The sequence below is a fragment of the Lissotriton helveticus genome, chromosome 8 (genome assembly GCF_964261635.1).
Source record: "Lissotriton helveticus chromosome 8, aLisHel1.1, whole genome shotgun sequence".
NCBI classification, from domain to species: Eukaryota; Metazoa; Chordata; class Amphibia; order Caudata; family Salamandridae; genus Lissotriton; species Lissotriton helveticus.
In genome coordinates, this window is record NC_136069.1 from 483,689,922 (window position 1) to 483,706,757 (window position 16,836).

At 45.1% G+C, this 16,836-nt stretch overlaps 1 protein-coding gene across 2 annotated transcripts in view; it reads right to left on the minus strand.

The window, feature by feature from the left end:
- Window positions 1–16,836, minus strand: part of WBP4 (WW domain binding protein 4) — a 218,061-nt gene that overhangs the window by 174,093 nt on the left and 27,132 nt on the right. For both annotated transcript variants that reach the window (XM_078657391.1, XM_078657392.1), the window contains exons 2-4: window positions 15,968–16,040; window positions 8,892–8,954; window positions 8,682–8,805 (exon numbers count right to left, since the gene is read on the minus strand). In XM_078657391.1, coding sequence (XP_078513517.1) covers window positions 8,682–8,805; window positions 8,892–8,954; window positions 15,968–16,040 — 260 coding nt within the window. The remainder of the gene's footprint in view (window positions 1–8,681; window positions 8,806–8,891; window positions 8,955–15,967; window positions 16,041–16,836) is intronic.

The following is a 16,836-nucleotide window of genomic DNA, read 5'->3' on the forward strand; positions in this document are numbered from 1 at the left end:
GCCTAAACATTCCGTTTCAATATTGATAAGTCACCTGTAAGGTAGGCCCTAAACTTGGCTCATAGGGCAGGGTGCTTTATATATTTTTTTTTAATGGACATGTGTAATAAGTGTAAACTTTAGATTGGGAACAGATAAAGATATGCTGTTTCTACTCAAATGAATTGCAATTTAAAATACTCTTTAATGATAAAGTCAGATTTTAAGTTACAATTCTGGAAATACCACTTCTGGAAAGTGGGCATTTTCTTTTTTTTTTTTTTTAACTTTTTATTAATTTTATAAATACAAACACAAACAACTTGCAAGGAACAAAGAAAAAGAGAAGACAGCAATATAAACAACGTTGCATTACATGGTGTGGGAGCGGGAAGGTCCACCAATGAGCGTATTTTCCATCAAGAAAGAGTCTCGCATGGTGGGGGGGCAGAAGGAACAAAATGTATCCAATACACAGTAAGAAGTGGAGGAACCCTCGGGTTACGGGGACGTAGGTGCAACATCTGGGTCAGGGAGAGGGGGGGTACATATATCGCCACGGTAAGTGTTCCACTGAGCCCATATCTTCCCCCATTTTCGGGGGGTACCCCGGGAAATATATACAGTTTTTTCCCTGAACATGCACCAGTCCATGTTTTGTTTCCATTTCCGAATCCCGGGTGGTCCCTGAGCGCCCCACTGTTGCGCAATGTCTCTTTTGGCGATCATATTGCCCAAGGTCACCCATCGAAGCTGCGATACGGAGTAGTCGTTCGGTTCCCATACATTCAGCAAGCATCTCCTAGCCTCCGGCATCGATCGCACCCCCGTAACCTCACTCATCACCTCGTGCACACTGGTCCAGAATCGCACTATCTCAGGGCACTCCCAAATGATATGTAAAAAGGTGCCCAGGAGACCGCAGCCACGCCGACACAAACCATCCACAGAAAAGCCCATGTGTACCAAACGGGGACCAGTCACATACACTCTATGCAGGATTTTAAGTTGCACAAATCGAAGGCGCGCCTGGATGGCCACCTCTTTAGGGGAGGAGATCGCCGCCTGCCAGTCCTCGTCGTCCAGCTCCAGCCCATCACCAATCCAGACCTCTCTAAGGCAAAACAGGAGATCAGACCTGGAGTTGATCAATTTTTTATAAATAAGCGAAATCGTACTATCAGGAACATGTCCGTCTAGTACGACTCCGGAATCTCCACACCCGAAGGGAAGATCGAGAGCACCGCGTGGCGGACCTGCGCATAGCGAAAAAATTCGCGATCGCTCAGAGCGTACTCGGTTTTCAATTCCTCAAACGTCTTCATACTCCCCTTAGTCCAAACATCATCAATCCTGCTGATACCTATCAAGTCCCACCTATCAAACCCCTTCGACTGCCAGAGAGAGCCAAGTCTATCGGATGCATACAGTGGGGTGGCACAAGTCAATTTATTAGTCCACCCAAGCGCCATGGAAGCCTGTCTCCACACCTGGACAGCCGTCCTAGTGGGGCCCGTTACGTTTCGAGGGGTGATTTTCGAGTATAGGGCTCTATTATAGTCACCCCCCGGTAACAACCATTTGTCCATCTCGAAGGCCGGATTCGGCAAAGGGCCATACATGCAATGATTTGTTGCCCCCAATTGAGACGCCCAATAATAGCGACGGATATCAGGCAAAGCAATTCCACCGTCGTACCACGGGAGCGACAGTTTAGCGATGGCGATCCGGGGCCTACCCCCCCACACCAGTTGTCTCTGTAAACTCTCAACCTCACGGAAATATTTAGCCGGGACAACGTCCAGTGTGTTTTGCAATGCGTAGAGGAAGCGGGGCAGTGACATCATCTTAAACAATGCCGCTCTACCTAGGGGAGAGAGAGGGAGTTTCCCCCAGGCGACAACATCTGCCCGAAGGCGCTGAAGAGGGGGCAGCAAGTTCCGGTCAAACCGCAGTTCAGGTTTCAGAGTGATAAAAATGCCCAGGTATTTAAATCCATCCCTCACAATCGCGATAGGACAACCACTTGGCAGAAGAGGGGCATCTCCCGACAGGACGTATACACAAGACTTCGACCAATTGATGACAAGACCCGAGTTTTTGCGAAAGGACGTTAAGACATCGAACAGTACAATGAGGGATTTACGTGGAGATGTGAGAAACAGCAGAATATCATCGGCATAGAGAGATACACGGTCCTCAAACTCCGAATTCCATCTAATGCCCTTCAGGGATGGCTCCCACCTCAACCAGGCCGCCAGCGGTTCCAAGGCGAGAGCAAACAACAAGGGGGACAGGGGACAGCCCTGTCGCGTACCCCTGCCCAGTGCAAAAGGTGCAGAGACCCGACCATTGACCACCACCTGAGCCATGGGACCGGCGTAAAGCAACTTGACCCACCGAACAAACTCCGGACCGAAACCAAACTTGGCAAGAACCGCCCACAAATACGGCCATTCAATCGTATCAAACGCCATCGTAGCGTCCAAGGACGCCAAGATGGCGGGCTCACGTAGCGTCTCGGCACGTGCCAAGACGCCATGCAACCTTCGGAGGTTAAGCGCCGTGTTGCGATGCGGTATAAAGCCGGATTGATCAGGGTGAACCAGGTCTCCAATGACAGTCGCCAAACGTGTCGCCAGCAGCCTGGCCAAGATTTTAGGCTCCGCATTAATCAACGAGATGGGTCTAAAAGAGGCACAGCGATCCCGAGGTTTACCATCTTTGTGGATGACGACTATAGTGGCCAGTCTCTGGTCAGGTGGGAGAGAACCCACCTCCAAAGACTCGAGAAACATAGAGCGCAGATGTGGAGCTACCGTGTCCGGGCGTAGTTTATATAGCTCAATGGGGAGCCCATTAGGGCCCGAAGCCTTGCCGGATCGGACCAAACGGACAGCAGCGGCAATCTCGTCCACAGTAGGCGGCGCATCCAGAGCATCCCTATCAATGTCAGGCAATCGGGGAAGTGCAATATCCCGCAATAGCAGGTGGGAGTCCTGCTCAGAGCGATCAGACACCTGGGAATACACCTCGCGGAAGTAATCGGCAAAACATGTGACAATGTCAGCAGGGTCAGTACAACACTCTCCATTCTCCGCAACAATCACAGGGACGACACGACTTGCATTCTCCCTCTTATCCAGCCAAGCAAGTAATTTCCCAGCCTTATCACCCACATCATACAGGCGGCCCTGCTGTTCCCTTCCCATTTCCTTAGCAGCTTCCGTGACCAGAGCCCTGTATTCATGTTGTTTCAACTCCAATAGATGTAACCCCTCAGCGGTGACCTCAGATTCCAAGCACCCCTCCAGGGCTGTGACCTCCCCCTCAAGGCGAACCATCTCAGCACGGTTGGCCAGCTTCACGCTACCAATCAACGAGAGGGCCTGGCCACGAATGACAGTCTTGTAAGCTTCCCAAAGTAAACTTGGGGAGGAAACAGATCCCACATTTTCCGCAAAATAACAATCGTGTGTTTTAACCAGCTCAGCCCTGACCCTGGGGTCCTTCAAATACCAGGGGTTAATCGGAGCCACTCGGCCCGCCGAACCCTGCCGTGCATCAACCACCAGCCAAAGCGGAGAATGGTCCGAGATACCCCTTGCCAGATGTTTAACTTCCCGTATGAGGGATGCATGGGCCGAGGGTAGCAATATATGATCCAACCTCGAGAGACTACCATGAGCACCAGAATGATAGGTATATTGCAACTGCCCCGGGTGAAGCAAGCGCCAGCAATCAGTGAGCCCCAGCGTCTCTAGGAAGTCACTCAACCAAGTCTGGGCCTTCGGCAGTTCCCTGGGAGGGTGACGGTCACACATCCCCGAGACCACCGCATTAAAATCACCCCCAACCAAAAGCAGACCCTCGGGGAGACCCAGGATAAGTCCACTCAGATCAGCGAATGTGGTGGCTTGGAGGCCCGGGGGCACGTACATGGAAATCAGAATAAGAACCTTCCCTTCCCAGCGCCCCACAATGGCGGCGTATCGTCCCTTATCATCCAGTATGACATCATCAATGGCCAAGGGGAGGGAGGTCCGAAACAGAATGCCCGCCCCTCTGGAGCCCGAAGTGAAACCCGAGTGCGCCACAAGGCGATAACCACGCCTATTCAGAGCGTAGCACTTGTTGCCGAGCAAATGAGTCTCCTGCAGTAAGACAACATCAGGAGACAAACGTTTCAGCAATTGTAGCACCACCCTCCTCTTGATCCCATCCCCCAACCCGTTCACGTTCCAACACAATATCTGAAGTCCCCTACCCCCATCCCCGAATTCAGCCCCTCCCCCGCCCCACACCCAAAGCAACTGCATAAAACAGGAGTTTGCCTTTCCTTCGCCTTGCAAATAACAATAAAATTCAAACCAACAACCCAGTCCCCCCAACAATGTCAAAACAACTATACCCCCCACCCCGCACCCCTGCTGAAGACCAAAAAGCCCCATAAACTTGCAGTGTGCCTGTCGCCCAACCACCCAACTAATCTACGAAAAGAAAACCCAGGAGGAGAAAGGACCCGCTCACCCCCCACCCACCCCCAAAAGGACTATTACATGCAAACATTAATGACACAGCATAGCACAGTTCAAAGCCAACATAAAGGGTACGGGGTCAAAGTTGACATCTACTCCTGCTCCGTCGGGCCACCGTCCGCCCGATCCGATCTGCCAGAGTCCTCAAAAGGTTCTTGATCCGCAGGCAGCGAGTCAAGCCAGTCACTCACGACCCCAGGATGGTCAAAGAAAAAAGTACGATCCCTATGAACCACCCGCAAACGGGCCGGGAAAAGCATGGCATACTTCATAGACCGTTCCCGGAGTCTCTTCTTGACCCCTTGAAACCCCAGCCTCTGTTTCTGGACCTGTTGTGTAAAGTCCGGATAGAAGCTGACAGTAGAGTTCTCAAAGGCAATGGGACCAGACTGCCTCGAAGCCTGCAGGACAGCGTCTCTGTCCCGGAAATGAAAGCTCCTCGCAATGATGGGTCGTGGGTTAGCACCCGATTTAGGTGTGCCGCCGGGGATCCTATGTGCACGCTCGACAGCGAAAAACTTGCTGAGACCCTTGGGCGCCAAGTGATTCAGCACCAGGTCTTCCACCAATAAGTCCGTCGAGGCCGCAGTCGATGATTCCGGGACCCCAATCGGGCGGATGTTATTGCGCCTGGCACGGCTTTCATAGTCCTCTAGGCGCCCAGAGAAATAGTCATTAGCCTTCCGCAGATTCCCGACTTCAGCCTGTAAGTCAGAGACGTCAGTGACCAGGCTAGTGGTCTTGAGATCCAGGGATTTGACCTTTTCGTTTGTCTTCGCCAAATCCGCCCTGATCAGATTGACATCAATCGACACAGTATCCAGTTTGAGAGTCAAGGCCTCATATTGTTGCCCCAATGAAGCCTTCATACCGGTAATGGCGCCCATGAGATCCCGCAACGAGGGCTCTTCCTCAATCGATGAGTCCTCCGGCATTGCCGTCGAGGGTTTAGATGCTGCGCCCGGCGATCCTTTAGTAAGGGTGTACCGGTCCATAATGTTCGTTTGCAAAGCACTCCCTCGAACGCCCGGTTTAGTCTTGCGCCTCTCACTCTCTGGCTAGGTGGCCATCTTAGATCCTGGACCCGTACGGGTCGCCTGTTGTCGGGTGAAAATGGTGACTGCGGTGGCAAATGCAGGACCAAAAGGGCGAAGGTGGTGCCAGTCTCAGAACTGAAAGCCACGACAGACCGGCATCAGAAGCGGATAGACCAAAAGTATAGGCACGTCCGGCCGTCTACGTAGCTAACAAAGTCAGGGTGATCTCCGGACAGGAATCGAAACCAAAAGCGGTCGCCAGCCCACTCAAGTCAGGCAGTCCGTTGTTGTTCACTTACTGGACGGCAGGCCAGACAAGATAGCTCGGGGCGTCAGCTTGGAGCAGGCCAGAAAACTGCGGCGATCTGTATCTCCGGACCCCGAAGTCCAAAAAAGTTTTTGGGAACAGATAAATGATCAGTAGAACTGCGCCAATAAACACCCGTCGTCCGAACCAGGATAAAGTACAGGATAGTCGATGGAGGTGGCGAGGGTCCGGGAGCCCTGTGCTCACGCGACCATCTTGGGTGCGCACGAAGCTCCTCCTCAGCGGGCATTTTCTTGACAAACTGTGCCCTCTGTCAGTGTCCTCGGTCATGTGGTTCCGAATGGCTCTACTGTTGTATTGCTTCCAGACAGTGACACAAAAGGCGCTTAGGTGTGAACAGGATGGGCCATTCTGGCAGCATGACTGGTGAGGGGCTGTAGCCAGCCCCATTTACACCTCAAAAGGCTTTGCCTCCTGCACACACACAAAGTAACCTGACACCAGGCTTGCCTTGAAATTTGTCACTCCCAGACCGTTTGGAGCCTTGACAGGGGGAGATCTTTCCAGAATCAGATGTGGGAGTCCCCCCACACACACACAAAGGCTGGCACCAGGTAGAAGTATTGGACCTTCAGAGCTACTCATCAGAACACTACTGGACCTATGGAAGTTACAGGATTACCCTTTGCTTAAAGGATTTCCTTGCTGTTTAAGAAGACTGGACCTGCTTGCCTTCAACCCAGGCTAGCCGGAGTGACTCAAAGTATCAGATGGCTGACCTCCTATGTGACAACAGGCTTTAGAGCCCCCCCAGCAACTGTCTAGTTGGCTCTGCTGAAGTAGGTTCTGATCCTCCCCAAGATGTGATTCCCCAGGACTTAGGCCCTTGGCTGGCATCATAGAGTACACTTCTCCGAAAGAAAAGGCTGAAATCCCGAAGTTAGGGATCCTCGTTACCGCGAATGGGTTCTTTTCCACCAAAATTGTCTACACGACCACCAACATGAAGCAGTGGTGAAAACTGCTCTTTGCACAGACAAGGACTATCTGCGGTGACTGCCAACAAGAGACCTACAATTCTCACTACAGCATAGACAGCTTGTGGCGACTGCCAATGTGGAGCTACAGCAACAACCGTCCAGGACGCTTGACCAGTTTTTCACGCTATAGCGACAACTGTCTGCGAAGCCCAACCTGCTATTCATGCTGCAACAATGACAGTCCAAGACACTCTGACTCCGCCCCACACTTCATCGCTGTTGGCTTGATTTTGTGACTTTCCCCATATAGCGAGACCAGATGACTGGGAGAGGAGATTTGTGCTTTTAGGCGCTATTTCCACTTACAACTTTAAAAGAGACTATCTCTGGTTCTACAGATTGGATATTTGTCATTCTGGTAGAATTGCATTTATTAAAATTAATTCTATTTTCCTAAATTGGTTTGGAATTTTTCTTGTATTGGGTTTTCACTTTATTACTTTTTGTGAGCAGAATAAATACATTACAACTTGCTTCCAAGTTAAACCTGACTGCTTTTATGCCAAGCTACCAGAGGGTTAAGCACAGGAAAATATAGGGACTTTGGTGGTTTACACTAACTGGGATTGTGGTTGTTGCCTGAGTGGGGTTCCACCCCTTTCAACCAATATCCAGTTTCTTACAGGAAGCTTTTAACCAACAAACCCCTGTAAAGTGGGCATTAAATTATATCCAGTTTTGATCAATACTACTGGCACAATAAGCTTTAAAATCCACTGCGTGTCAGACATACTCTTGCGGATAACACTAAAATAAAACAAAATAAAGCATTGTGTGCTTTAAAATCACATAGCTTTTCGTTTCAAATGGTAGGAATAAAATCAGAGTTAATGAGTAGTTCATTGTTAATTTTCAAAAATAAAAAGCACAAGGAGACATCTTGTTAGTATAGAAACTACTGATGCCACCACGTCATGCATTTTACTTCCATGAACAGCCAATTATGACCGATGCATCAACATAAGAAAAGTGGGTCTTTTTTATACAGCATAATGCCCAATAGGTGGGCATATGATATCTAAGCACTCACAATAACTTGGCCACCTCACTATTTTAACAGACAGCGTTCCCAATACTGGGCTTTTACTTTACAATCACATACAATAAGGGTCGTGTATATTTGACTTGCTTCCATTGTTCTAATTAAACATACATACACACAGACCTGAGAACAATGTTTTGTAGTTTCAATAAAAGTCAGAATCTGGTAACAGTGTTCATTAAGTCATGGCATGAGATGGCAGCCCTAATTCAGTGTTTACAGATACACAAAATAAAATACACAGAGAAAAGTATGGTGCTTTGTGTCTAGGATCACAAAGATTTTCACCGTTTACCAAACATTGTCACTAAAGAGCACCTACTCTGTATAATACTATATAAATCAAATTAAAAAAGAAAAAATAAATCAGGAAATTGTCTTAAGTGTAGGCACTCGTCTCCGAAGAAACATTTGATGGTATTGTTATTCACTTTGTAATGACAAAATATGTTGTTATAAATTTAGTTTAATTGGTTACTGGGAAGTTTATAATTGCTTCAGACAAGAGCCAGCTGAATCTCACAGTTGAGAGAGTAAAGAAATTGATAATGCATCACAAAAGCAGGGTACACTCTACAGAGCATGAAAACTTTAGAAAACTATATTTTACAAGTCTTCTAAATCATTAAGGACAGGCTCATGGGGAAAAGCCACTGGCAGAACTATGGAGTTCAACATCATTTCCACTTGAGATCAAGACCTTTTCAAACAATGAATTACAAGTTGTAGATTGTTTTTGAGAGCCATATAACTTTTTTTAATGTAAAAAAAAGCTACCTGCATCAGAACCAAGTCTCTTCAGATCTTCTTGATAAGCTTTCAGGGCAGCTTCCTCCATGGCAGCAAATTCCTTTGTAGCCTTTGCTTCCTCTTTGAGCTTCTCCATACTTTTTTGTTTAATCTACAAATGCAAAATACATTAGCCCCAATTCAATTAACTGTGAAGAATGTTTGCTAGTAAACCAAATCTTTAAACGGCTACAATACCTCACTGATTTTGTTAGCCACATTTTCTTTATGATTTTTTCCTCTTTCGTGAAAGTCGACACTCTTCCCAAAAAAAGAAAGAAAAAGAAAAGTTAAACAACAAACAGAAATATCTCACAATACAAGTCGGAACATTACCTCAACATTATAGCTGTAGTGTGGGAAAGACCTGAACAACTGACAAATAGATCAGCATGATCCTTATCTCTGAGAAATCCTAGGCCTAAACTGATGAGAAGGACATCCCTGGCAGAGAAACGGTCTTCAGGTCGGAATTGCAATACCTTGCTAGACTGATACTACCAAATTGTAACAGAGAGTATGTTTGGGGGCAAAAGTCTCTTTCCTTCTACAATACCAGAAACAGCTCATGACTGCTCTGCTTAATGTATCTAATCAAAAAGAGGGAGGAAGAAGGAGCTGTGATCCATTCAGCTTCCTGTTGTAATATAATAAATCAATGGGGAATGGATCACTTGTACCTGAGTAACTAGGGTACTGCCTTCTTATTGTCTTTCAATAGAAAACCCTCATTCACGTCTCAGGTCGTGTGGCGGTATATCTTGATTGTCTGCCTTAGGAACGTTACAGCATCATCATTGGGTTTCTTTTTATATGCTTTCCTCCACCCGGAGGAGAAACCACTGGTTATTACAGTAGTGATCAGTAATAAAAATGGTGAAGTGCTCAAGTGGTGAAGTGAATTAAGGAGGTATATATACATACATTATTATTTCATAAATGTATGGATGGATAATTTTAAGAATGCCATGCAAATGTCGTTCATAGACATGATAGCTATGAAAGTTAGCGTGGCCCCTTTTTTGGTCTCACGTTAGCCAAGACATTTTATTTCACTCAAATGTTATCTATGATATCCTTACAGGAATTTTCAGCCATCCCTCATCACCCATTGGTCTGTTATATTGTCATTCATATTTTTCTTCCATCCTCTACGGCATGGGCCAGTCCACTTTAGTCAATGTATAACTTCACTGCGAGTGACTGCATTCTTTCCTTGCACAATGAGCACATCGTTTTACAAAGTAGTTTATTTATTTATTTATTTATTTCGATTTATATAGCGCGTTATAACCCAGGGGTCTCTAAGCGCTTTATCGAGATCAGGGTCCAAACATCGAGTACTGTGGAGAACAACTGTTCATAAAAAAGACAATTATAAAACACCCCATGCTTGCTGGAAAAGCACTGTTTTTAGTTTTTTTCGCAAGGCCAACAAATTAGTCTCCTTCCGTAATTCAGCTGGCAGCTTATTCCAGGCTGTTGGGAGCAGACATGAAAAGGCACGTCCACCTACTGTGGCCAATCTACAACGTGGTTGAATAAGAAGAGAGGCGTCAGCAGATCGAAGTGTTCGTGCGGGGCAATAGGGGATAAGGCGAGATTTCATGTACATTGGAGCCTTACCATACAGGGCTTTGTGAACAATGCACAATCCCTTGAACATCACCCTTTGCTTAACCAGCAGCCAGTGTAGTTCTTGCATAAGGGGAGATGCATGAGCATTCCTTGGTTTTTTTAAAATAAGCCTAGCAGCGTCGTTCATGACAACCTGCAGCTTATACAAGAGTTTTTGTGGCAGTCCTATATATAGCGAGTTGCCATAATCTAGCCTAGCCAGGATTGTGGCGGAGACTGCTCGCCTTAGAGTGGAAAAGGACAACAAAGGTGAAACTTTTCTAAGTTGTGGGAGGAGGCCAACGCAAGTTCCTACTGGCTATTATGGCAATTTGTGTTTTTTGAAACTAAAAATAAGTTTTTTGCTTTTGCATTTTTTCCCCCTTAGATTGATAGGTGCCCAACAGCTTTCCCAACAATAAACATCTGCAAAAATAATAATAAAACAAGCATAAGAAATCTAAAAACCTGACCGCGAACACCAGACCTATTGCTGTGCCAATGCTAGTTTCCTCTTGGAATGTATTCTTGGTTTCCTATTCAACGGTTTCACTGCTAGATTATAGTATGCGCCTTAGAACTGTACTATCCATCTAGCAATGGCTCCTTCAGTGATTATTCATCTCTTATTGGCTGATGTAAATGAGTTAAAGAATGGACTTCACTTCTAATAGTTATTTGCAGTTTCTTCCTTTTCACTAATACATTATGAACATTCTTACATCTAGCATGTTAAGTACTCTCTCTGCCTACATGTTTGGCTGTTAAAAGACTGGTAACAGTACAGACTGGTAACATGGAAGTGTAATAGTGTGGAATGGTCCTCATGACCACAAACCTGTCTGTCGGTATGGTTCTTGAACAGTGAGAGCTTGTTTTATTAGATTTTGTCACAATACAATGTAAATGTAAATGTATTGCGACTTATATAGCGCACGTATCACCCGAAGGTATCAAGGCGCTTGCTTAGGGAACCCGTCCTGGTATTCCCCTGTGAGATACCCTGGCAGGGTATCCACAAGGTGAAAGCCAGGCATCCCGCCACGAGGGGCCGTAGTGGAGATTAAGCAAGCTATTGCCCAGAGTCGCAGAGTGTGACCCCGTGAGTCGAGTAGGCACCGGAGCGAGAATTGTCGAGTCCGTGGAATTTTGAGCCCAAGACCCGCCGAGGCGGGGAACCGAACCCTGGTCCACGGCTGATCTCAGCTTCTGGGTCTGCCGCCTCTAACCACTGAGCCAAGACATCTTGTAGCATATCATAACGAAATCTATTTCAGGGCTTACATTTGTGAGAGTCATAGGATATAGACAGGAGTAAGAGGTTCAGTATATCAAACAACCATTAATACACAATGCCAACTGCAGATCACTGTTGTGTCACTATTCATGTATGTCTTCATTCCTTTTGTCAACTCTGTTTCTCATGGTGAACCCCTTGTCTCATTGTGCACCTATTCCTACTGTTTTTTAGTGTGTGTAGCCCTTCACGCTCTCTACTCTTGTGGGTGTCCTGTGCTAATGATTGGGCATGTGACAGGATCTGAAATAGGGACCTCTCCTCCCCAGAGCCGCAAGGGACATGGTCCGGAGAATCACTGACAAACTCAGACAAGCAGCATCCTGTGTGGGCACCGCTATGGTCTGCTTATCCCCTATTCTTCCCATGGGGTACCATGCAGTAGATGCAACTCTTGCAATATATTCTCCCACAGTCCTGCTATGGGAATTCTGAGCAACTTTCTGATCTCTTCTCTCCTTAGTGCCTCTGCCTCTTCCCTACGCCCATTTCAATGTTGCTGCCTGCCAGTAATGTTCACTCAAGAGAGTATGGGCCTTCCAATTCATTGCTATTGAGCGGCGCATTATAAGTAGTGCCAGGTTAATGAATCGGGTGGTCACCTTTTGGGACTTCTTTAGTCTGTATAGGCCTAGCATTGCCCCATCCAATGTGTGTAAGTCCGTACGACCCGATCTTAAATTAGATTCTTGACCCTTTCATTGCACTGTTCTGGAAGATCTTGTAGGAGTTCTTCTGTTTCCTATCACTGCTGATAGATGTATCTTCTTAGGAGGGCACAGGAGAGGGCAGTTCTCCACTGAGTGGTCGTTAACGTTTCCATCTAACTTTCTACTATTGCTATGAATTTACCTTACTTACCTGATGATTGCCCAGTGAAAGCAGAGGCACTTGCTCTCTTTCTTGCAAGTTACAGTATGAAGGAATTGGCTGGTGAATTGTTTTTATCGTACATTGAGTCCTATGTGAAGGGCTTTTGTTTTTCCTCAACACTAGGTTTGACTGCTTAGGAAAAGCCTCTTTCCCCTGGTCATTGATGCTAGGCAGCACCAGTAAGAATTGTATTTTCTTCTGTGAAGAGCGTACAGTATCAAGTACGAAACGGGTCTTTGTTTGCTACTCTCCTTCCTGCACCACAAAGGTGTCTGCTACCCTCTCAATTACTGCATTATAGATGAGAGGCCATCTGATGGCGATGGCCTGGTGGGATAGGAGTCAAACATTTTCTCTGGGGAGTGGACTTCAAAACCCTACCATACTTTCTGGTCCTGTAGTGTTTTAATGAAGAGCTATTCATACAGCTCATTTCCATCAATGAATAGGTCCTATTTGTCTTACTGTGGTTCTGGGGTTAGCGTTGGCTCTTTCCCTGTCTGACCCGTGTCATCATCCTAGGGCCACTTGGTTTAATTGGGATTTGTTCAAACACTTCTCTTTCTGAAGTAAAGCCACCATTTTTGTCTCAATCCTTCGTTTCTTCTGCTCAACATCCAGCATCTGCACTGCTTTATCTTCAGAGTCTAAAAGGCTTTTATACGCTCTTTTCCTTCCCCGTCCTAATGCAGATTCCCCTTCGGCATTGAATCGGAATATGAACGATTACCCTTGACAATGCCTTTTGTCTTCGACCCATAAAGCTCCTGTGCCTTGACTTTTCCTTCAGCTGCATTGGTGTAAAGGATTGTTTCAGGATCTTCAAATCTGAAACTTTGAGCTCGGCTCCACTGAAACCCTGTGGCGTGGTGGAAGTGCATCTTTTTGGCATCTCTATATTGTTTGATGTCTTTATTTTTGGCTCATCTTCATCTCGTTGTTTGACAAACATCAAATGATAGATGCCGGACTCCCGATCTCCCTGCGCATATTATACCATCTCTTTCTCGCTGTGGAGTCCTAGGTCCTCAATTACCTGCTTGAAGTGTGTCATTTTGTGATGTGCCCACCTCTGCTTCCTAAGGGTTCTAGGGAAGAACTATTCGCACTCCTTGCACCTCTCTTATTGGTGGTCTTCCGACAAGCATAAGTTGCACACCTTGCGTTTGTCTTTTTGTGCTTTGTTTTTGGAGGCACTTGGTTGAGAATCTAAAAAGGGGTGTTTGCCATCCCTTCTAATTTTACAAGGAGGGTGACAGACAACCAGCACCTCTAAAGGTACATTTGAAGTCTTTTGTAGGATTTTTTATTGCTTTCATACTGTTTTTTTTAAAATATCACTGCATTACGTATAAGTGCATGATCATGTACCACGTTTTATGTTTCTATCATGTATATTTGGAGGTTAAAAAAGTCTCTAGCCTTATTCTCAATTTCATTGCAGAGCAAGGCACAGCTCGTTCCCCCACCCAGATCAGCTCTGGAATGCTTGTCTGCAGATGCCCCTGGAAGAAGGACCGCAAGATGTGCAAGAGGCAAGCTCCACTCCTCTCTCATATAGCTTGCCCCTCCAATTGGCCTTTGACTGTGTTCTCTGCTCCTTTCTTCCCAATCCAGTTGTACTCTCCTACACATTGAATGGTACAGGAGGGTATGCAACCAAAATGCTTTTCTTCCCATGTCAAGATACCAGTTAATTAAGGAAAAGTACTGTGTATGAGCATGTACGGTTTGATTCTCTTTGTTAACTGGATCTCTAAATATCATATTAGTTAGCCTTGCATGTCAGAGCAGAGCCAATCAAACACACAGTGTGGTGTAATGCTAACTGCTTTTTAAAATATCCTACACTGCTCTCTTGGTTTCAGTCGCTTGTGTATGCAGCTGTCAATCTGTATTCTGGATTTTAAGAATCTTTTGACTCAGAAAGGGAGGTGAGTTCACAGACTGGTTCGATAATCATACTTTTTCACCCGAGAGCAGAAAAGGACCACAATTTTCCTTGAGAAGGATATAGTAAAGGCATCTCCTTTAAGAAGGTAGAGGCCCCTAGATGCAGAGATGAGCCACTGGGTGCCTAAAAGGGGCATGTAGGACATTCTCAGTACCTCTGATAACATTCTCCGACACGTGGTCAAAGCCCAATAGTTAAAACAATCTCTGGGTTTTTCTTTATGATTCTTCCTTTTTGACGTCTTTGTAAATCGCAGGTGAGCTCTTCCCTATTCTGGTGTTTTCATCTCTTTTTCAACATCCTCCTCCAATACTTCGATGATCTCCAACTTGAAGTGGTGCACTATGCTTCCAAAACTAATGGCAGAAAAATTATCTGAAGACCCACCACACACTGGTACTGAGTATTGTGGGAGTAATTAGGAAATCACAGGGGATGGGACTATCCACATACTGGTAGAGGACGAACACCTAACTAGGGTAATTTCCAGAGGCACTCACTAGATGTTGAATAATGGACAAGATGTGACTACAAAAAAAAAACTTCACGCGGCAAAACGTTTCATTTCTGTACAATCCCTCCAGCTTCCGAATACCTAGAGCCTCATAACACAAGTATAACATTTTTGTTCCCTTTCAAGAATATCTAAATTCACTTCTGCTGCATTACAGGTTCACATATCTAGCTCATTTACACTATAATTGTATTAGGCTGGTCTCAATTTGACTAGAGCTCTGTAAAGTTATTTGTAGTTTTCACAAATTAATTTAAGCCAACTTATACAAACAAGACACGCGAAACGCCACTGCATTTCAAATGTCAACGTTTATGAACAATAACAATATAAGCAATGGTAGGCGATATAGCGCTTGCCCTTGAGATTTTGTTGTGGTCGGTTTTAGAGCACCCAGCGCTGAAACAGCACAAACACATGTAGATGTAAGAAAAAACTTTCGAGAGAATGATAAAGAAATCTAGTAAATCATTTAAGATTTTCAGAAGCTAAAAATTCCCATTAGAATTAAAATTATTTTGCAACAAAGGCTGCTTAGAAAACTCATTTTTTCGAGGCAGGATACCTTGATCGTGATGGCAAAAGACTGTACTTGGGAAAAATTAAACCCGACCTGTGTGTAGGCTATTTATAACCCTCTTTGACTACTAATACCCACACTCTATTAGTCTGCAGGTTCTAAGGATGCAGAGGAATGAGGCAGTCATTAACTAATCTTCTTAGCCATGTGCCTCTCTGTATATATGGGCATCAAAACCATTTACTCTGCCTTGCTTAAAAAATTAACATACTGCGGTGAAACAGGGCGGAACATCTTAACCAAGGCGTAGTCTTCAGCACTTCTTCCTGAAGAGAGGGCACCACACAGGTGTGACACTACATTTACTCAGCATACGCTCAAACTATGAAACATGAAAATAAATGTGTGGTTGATTTCTGAATTTTACAAAACAAAGTATTTTGAAAAGGATTTTCATAAATGGTGGCTATCATTTGCAAAGAAGACATCAGATACATACAGGCTTGTTGTCTGCTATCCAGCACTTGCAATATGTACAGAATTTTTTGGGCTGGGACTTCCAATAGTCGGCCCTAAAATAGAAACACAAGGGGAAGTTTAGTGGCATAAAATATACCAATACATACTTTACATTAGTTACAGCCCTGGAAAAATATAGGAGGTTTCACTGTTGTATATCAGCATGACCACCGGCTGGCACCCACTCTGCATACTGCTCATGTACTTTAAGAAGCTTCAAATGTAGTTTTATAGTTACACATTAACACCAAGGGGTGAAAATAAACATTGAAATACAAAACAACTCCGCGCACTTGACTATGAACTAAGTACTTCTTGTCAGTTCCACGTTTTCTTCACCATACCGAATATTACATTGGCTAATACCTATGCTCAGCTGTGATCGCTTTTTCGGAACATTGTTATCACTAGCACCGTGTCCACTTAGTTCACTGGGCACACTTTGATTCATCAATTTTCTATAAATGCTCAGCAATTTATTATATGTCCTACATTTACTCTTTGTATAAATCAGTTTCCTTGTAATTACAACAGTTATTTTTTTTTCCTTTTGGTATGTTTGGCTTTTACATTCTTTGTTTCAAACATACACTTTAAGTACCTGTACCGATAGGTGTAACCAGGCGCTTTAAAAATTCAGAATTATTATTATTATTATTATTATTTTAAACTATGCACTGAAATGAAACATTTATTGGCCATTGTTGTCTAAACCCTTGAATAGCCCTGTCCACATTGGTCTGTGGGCTGCTCCAGTGGTTGTTATGTAATGATCCCTGTGATGGCAGCCGATGGTAGTGACTCACAATTTGCAACCAATCTTATTTTTATTCATGATGTAGGTCAGTT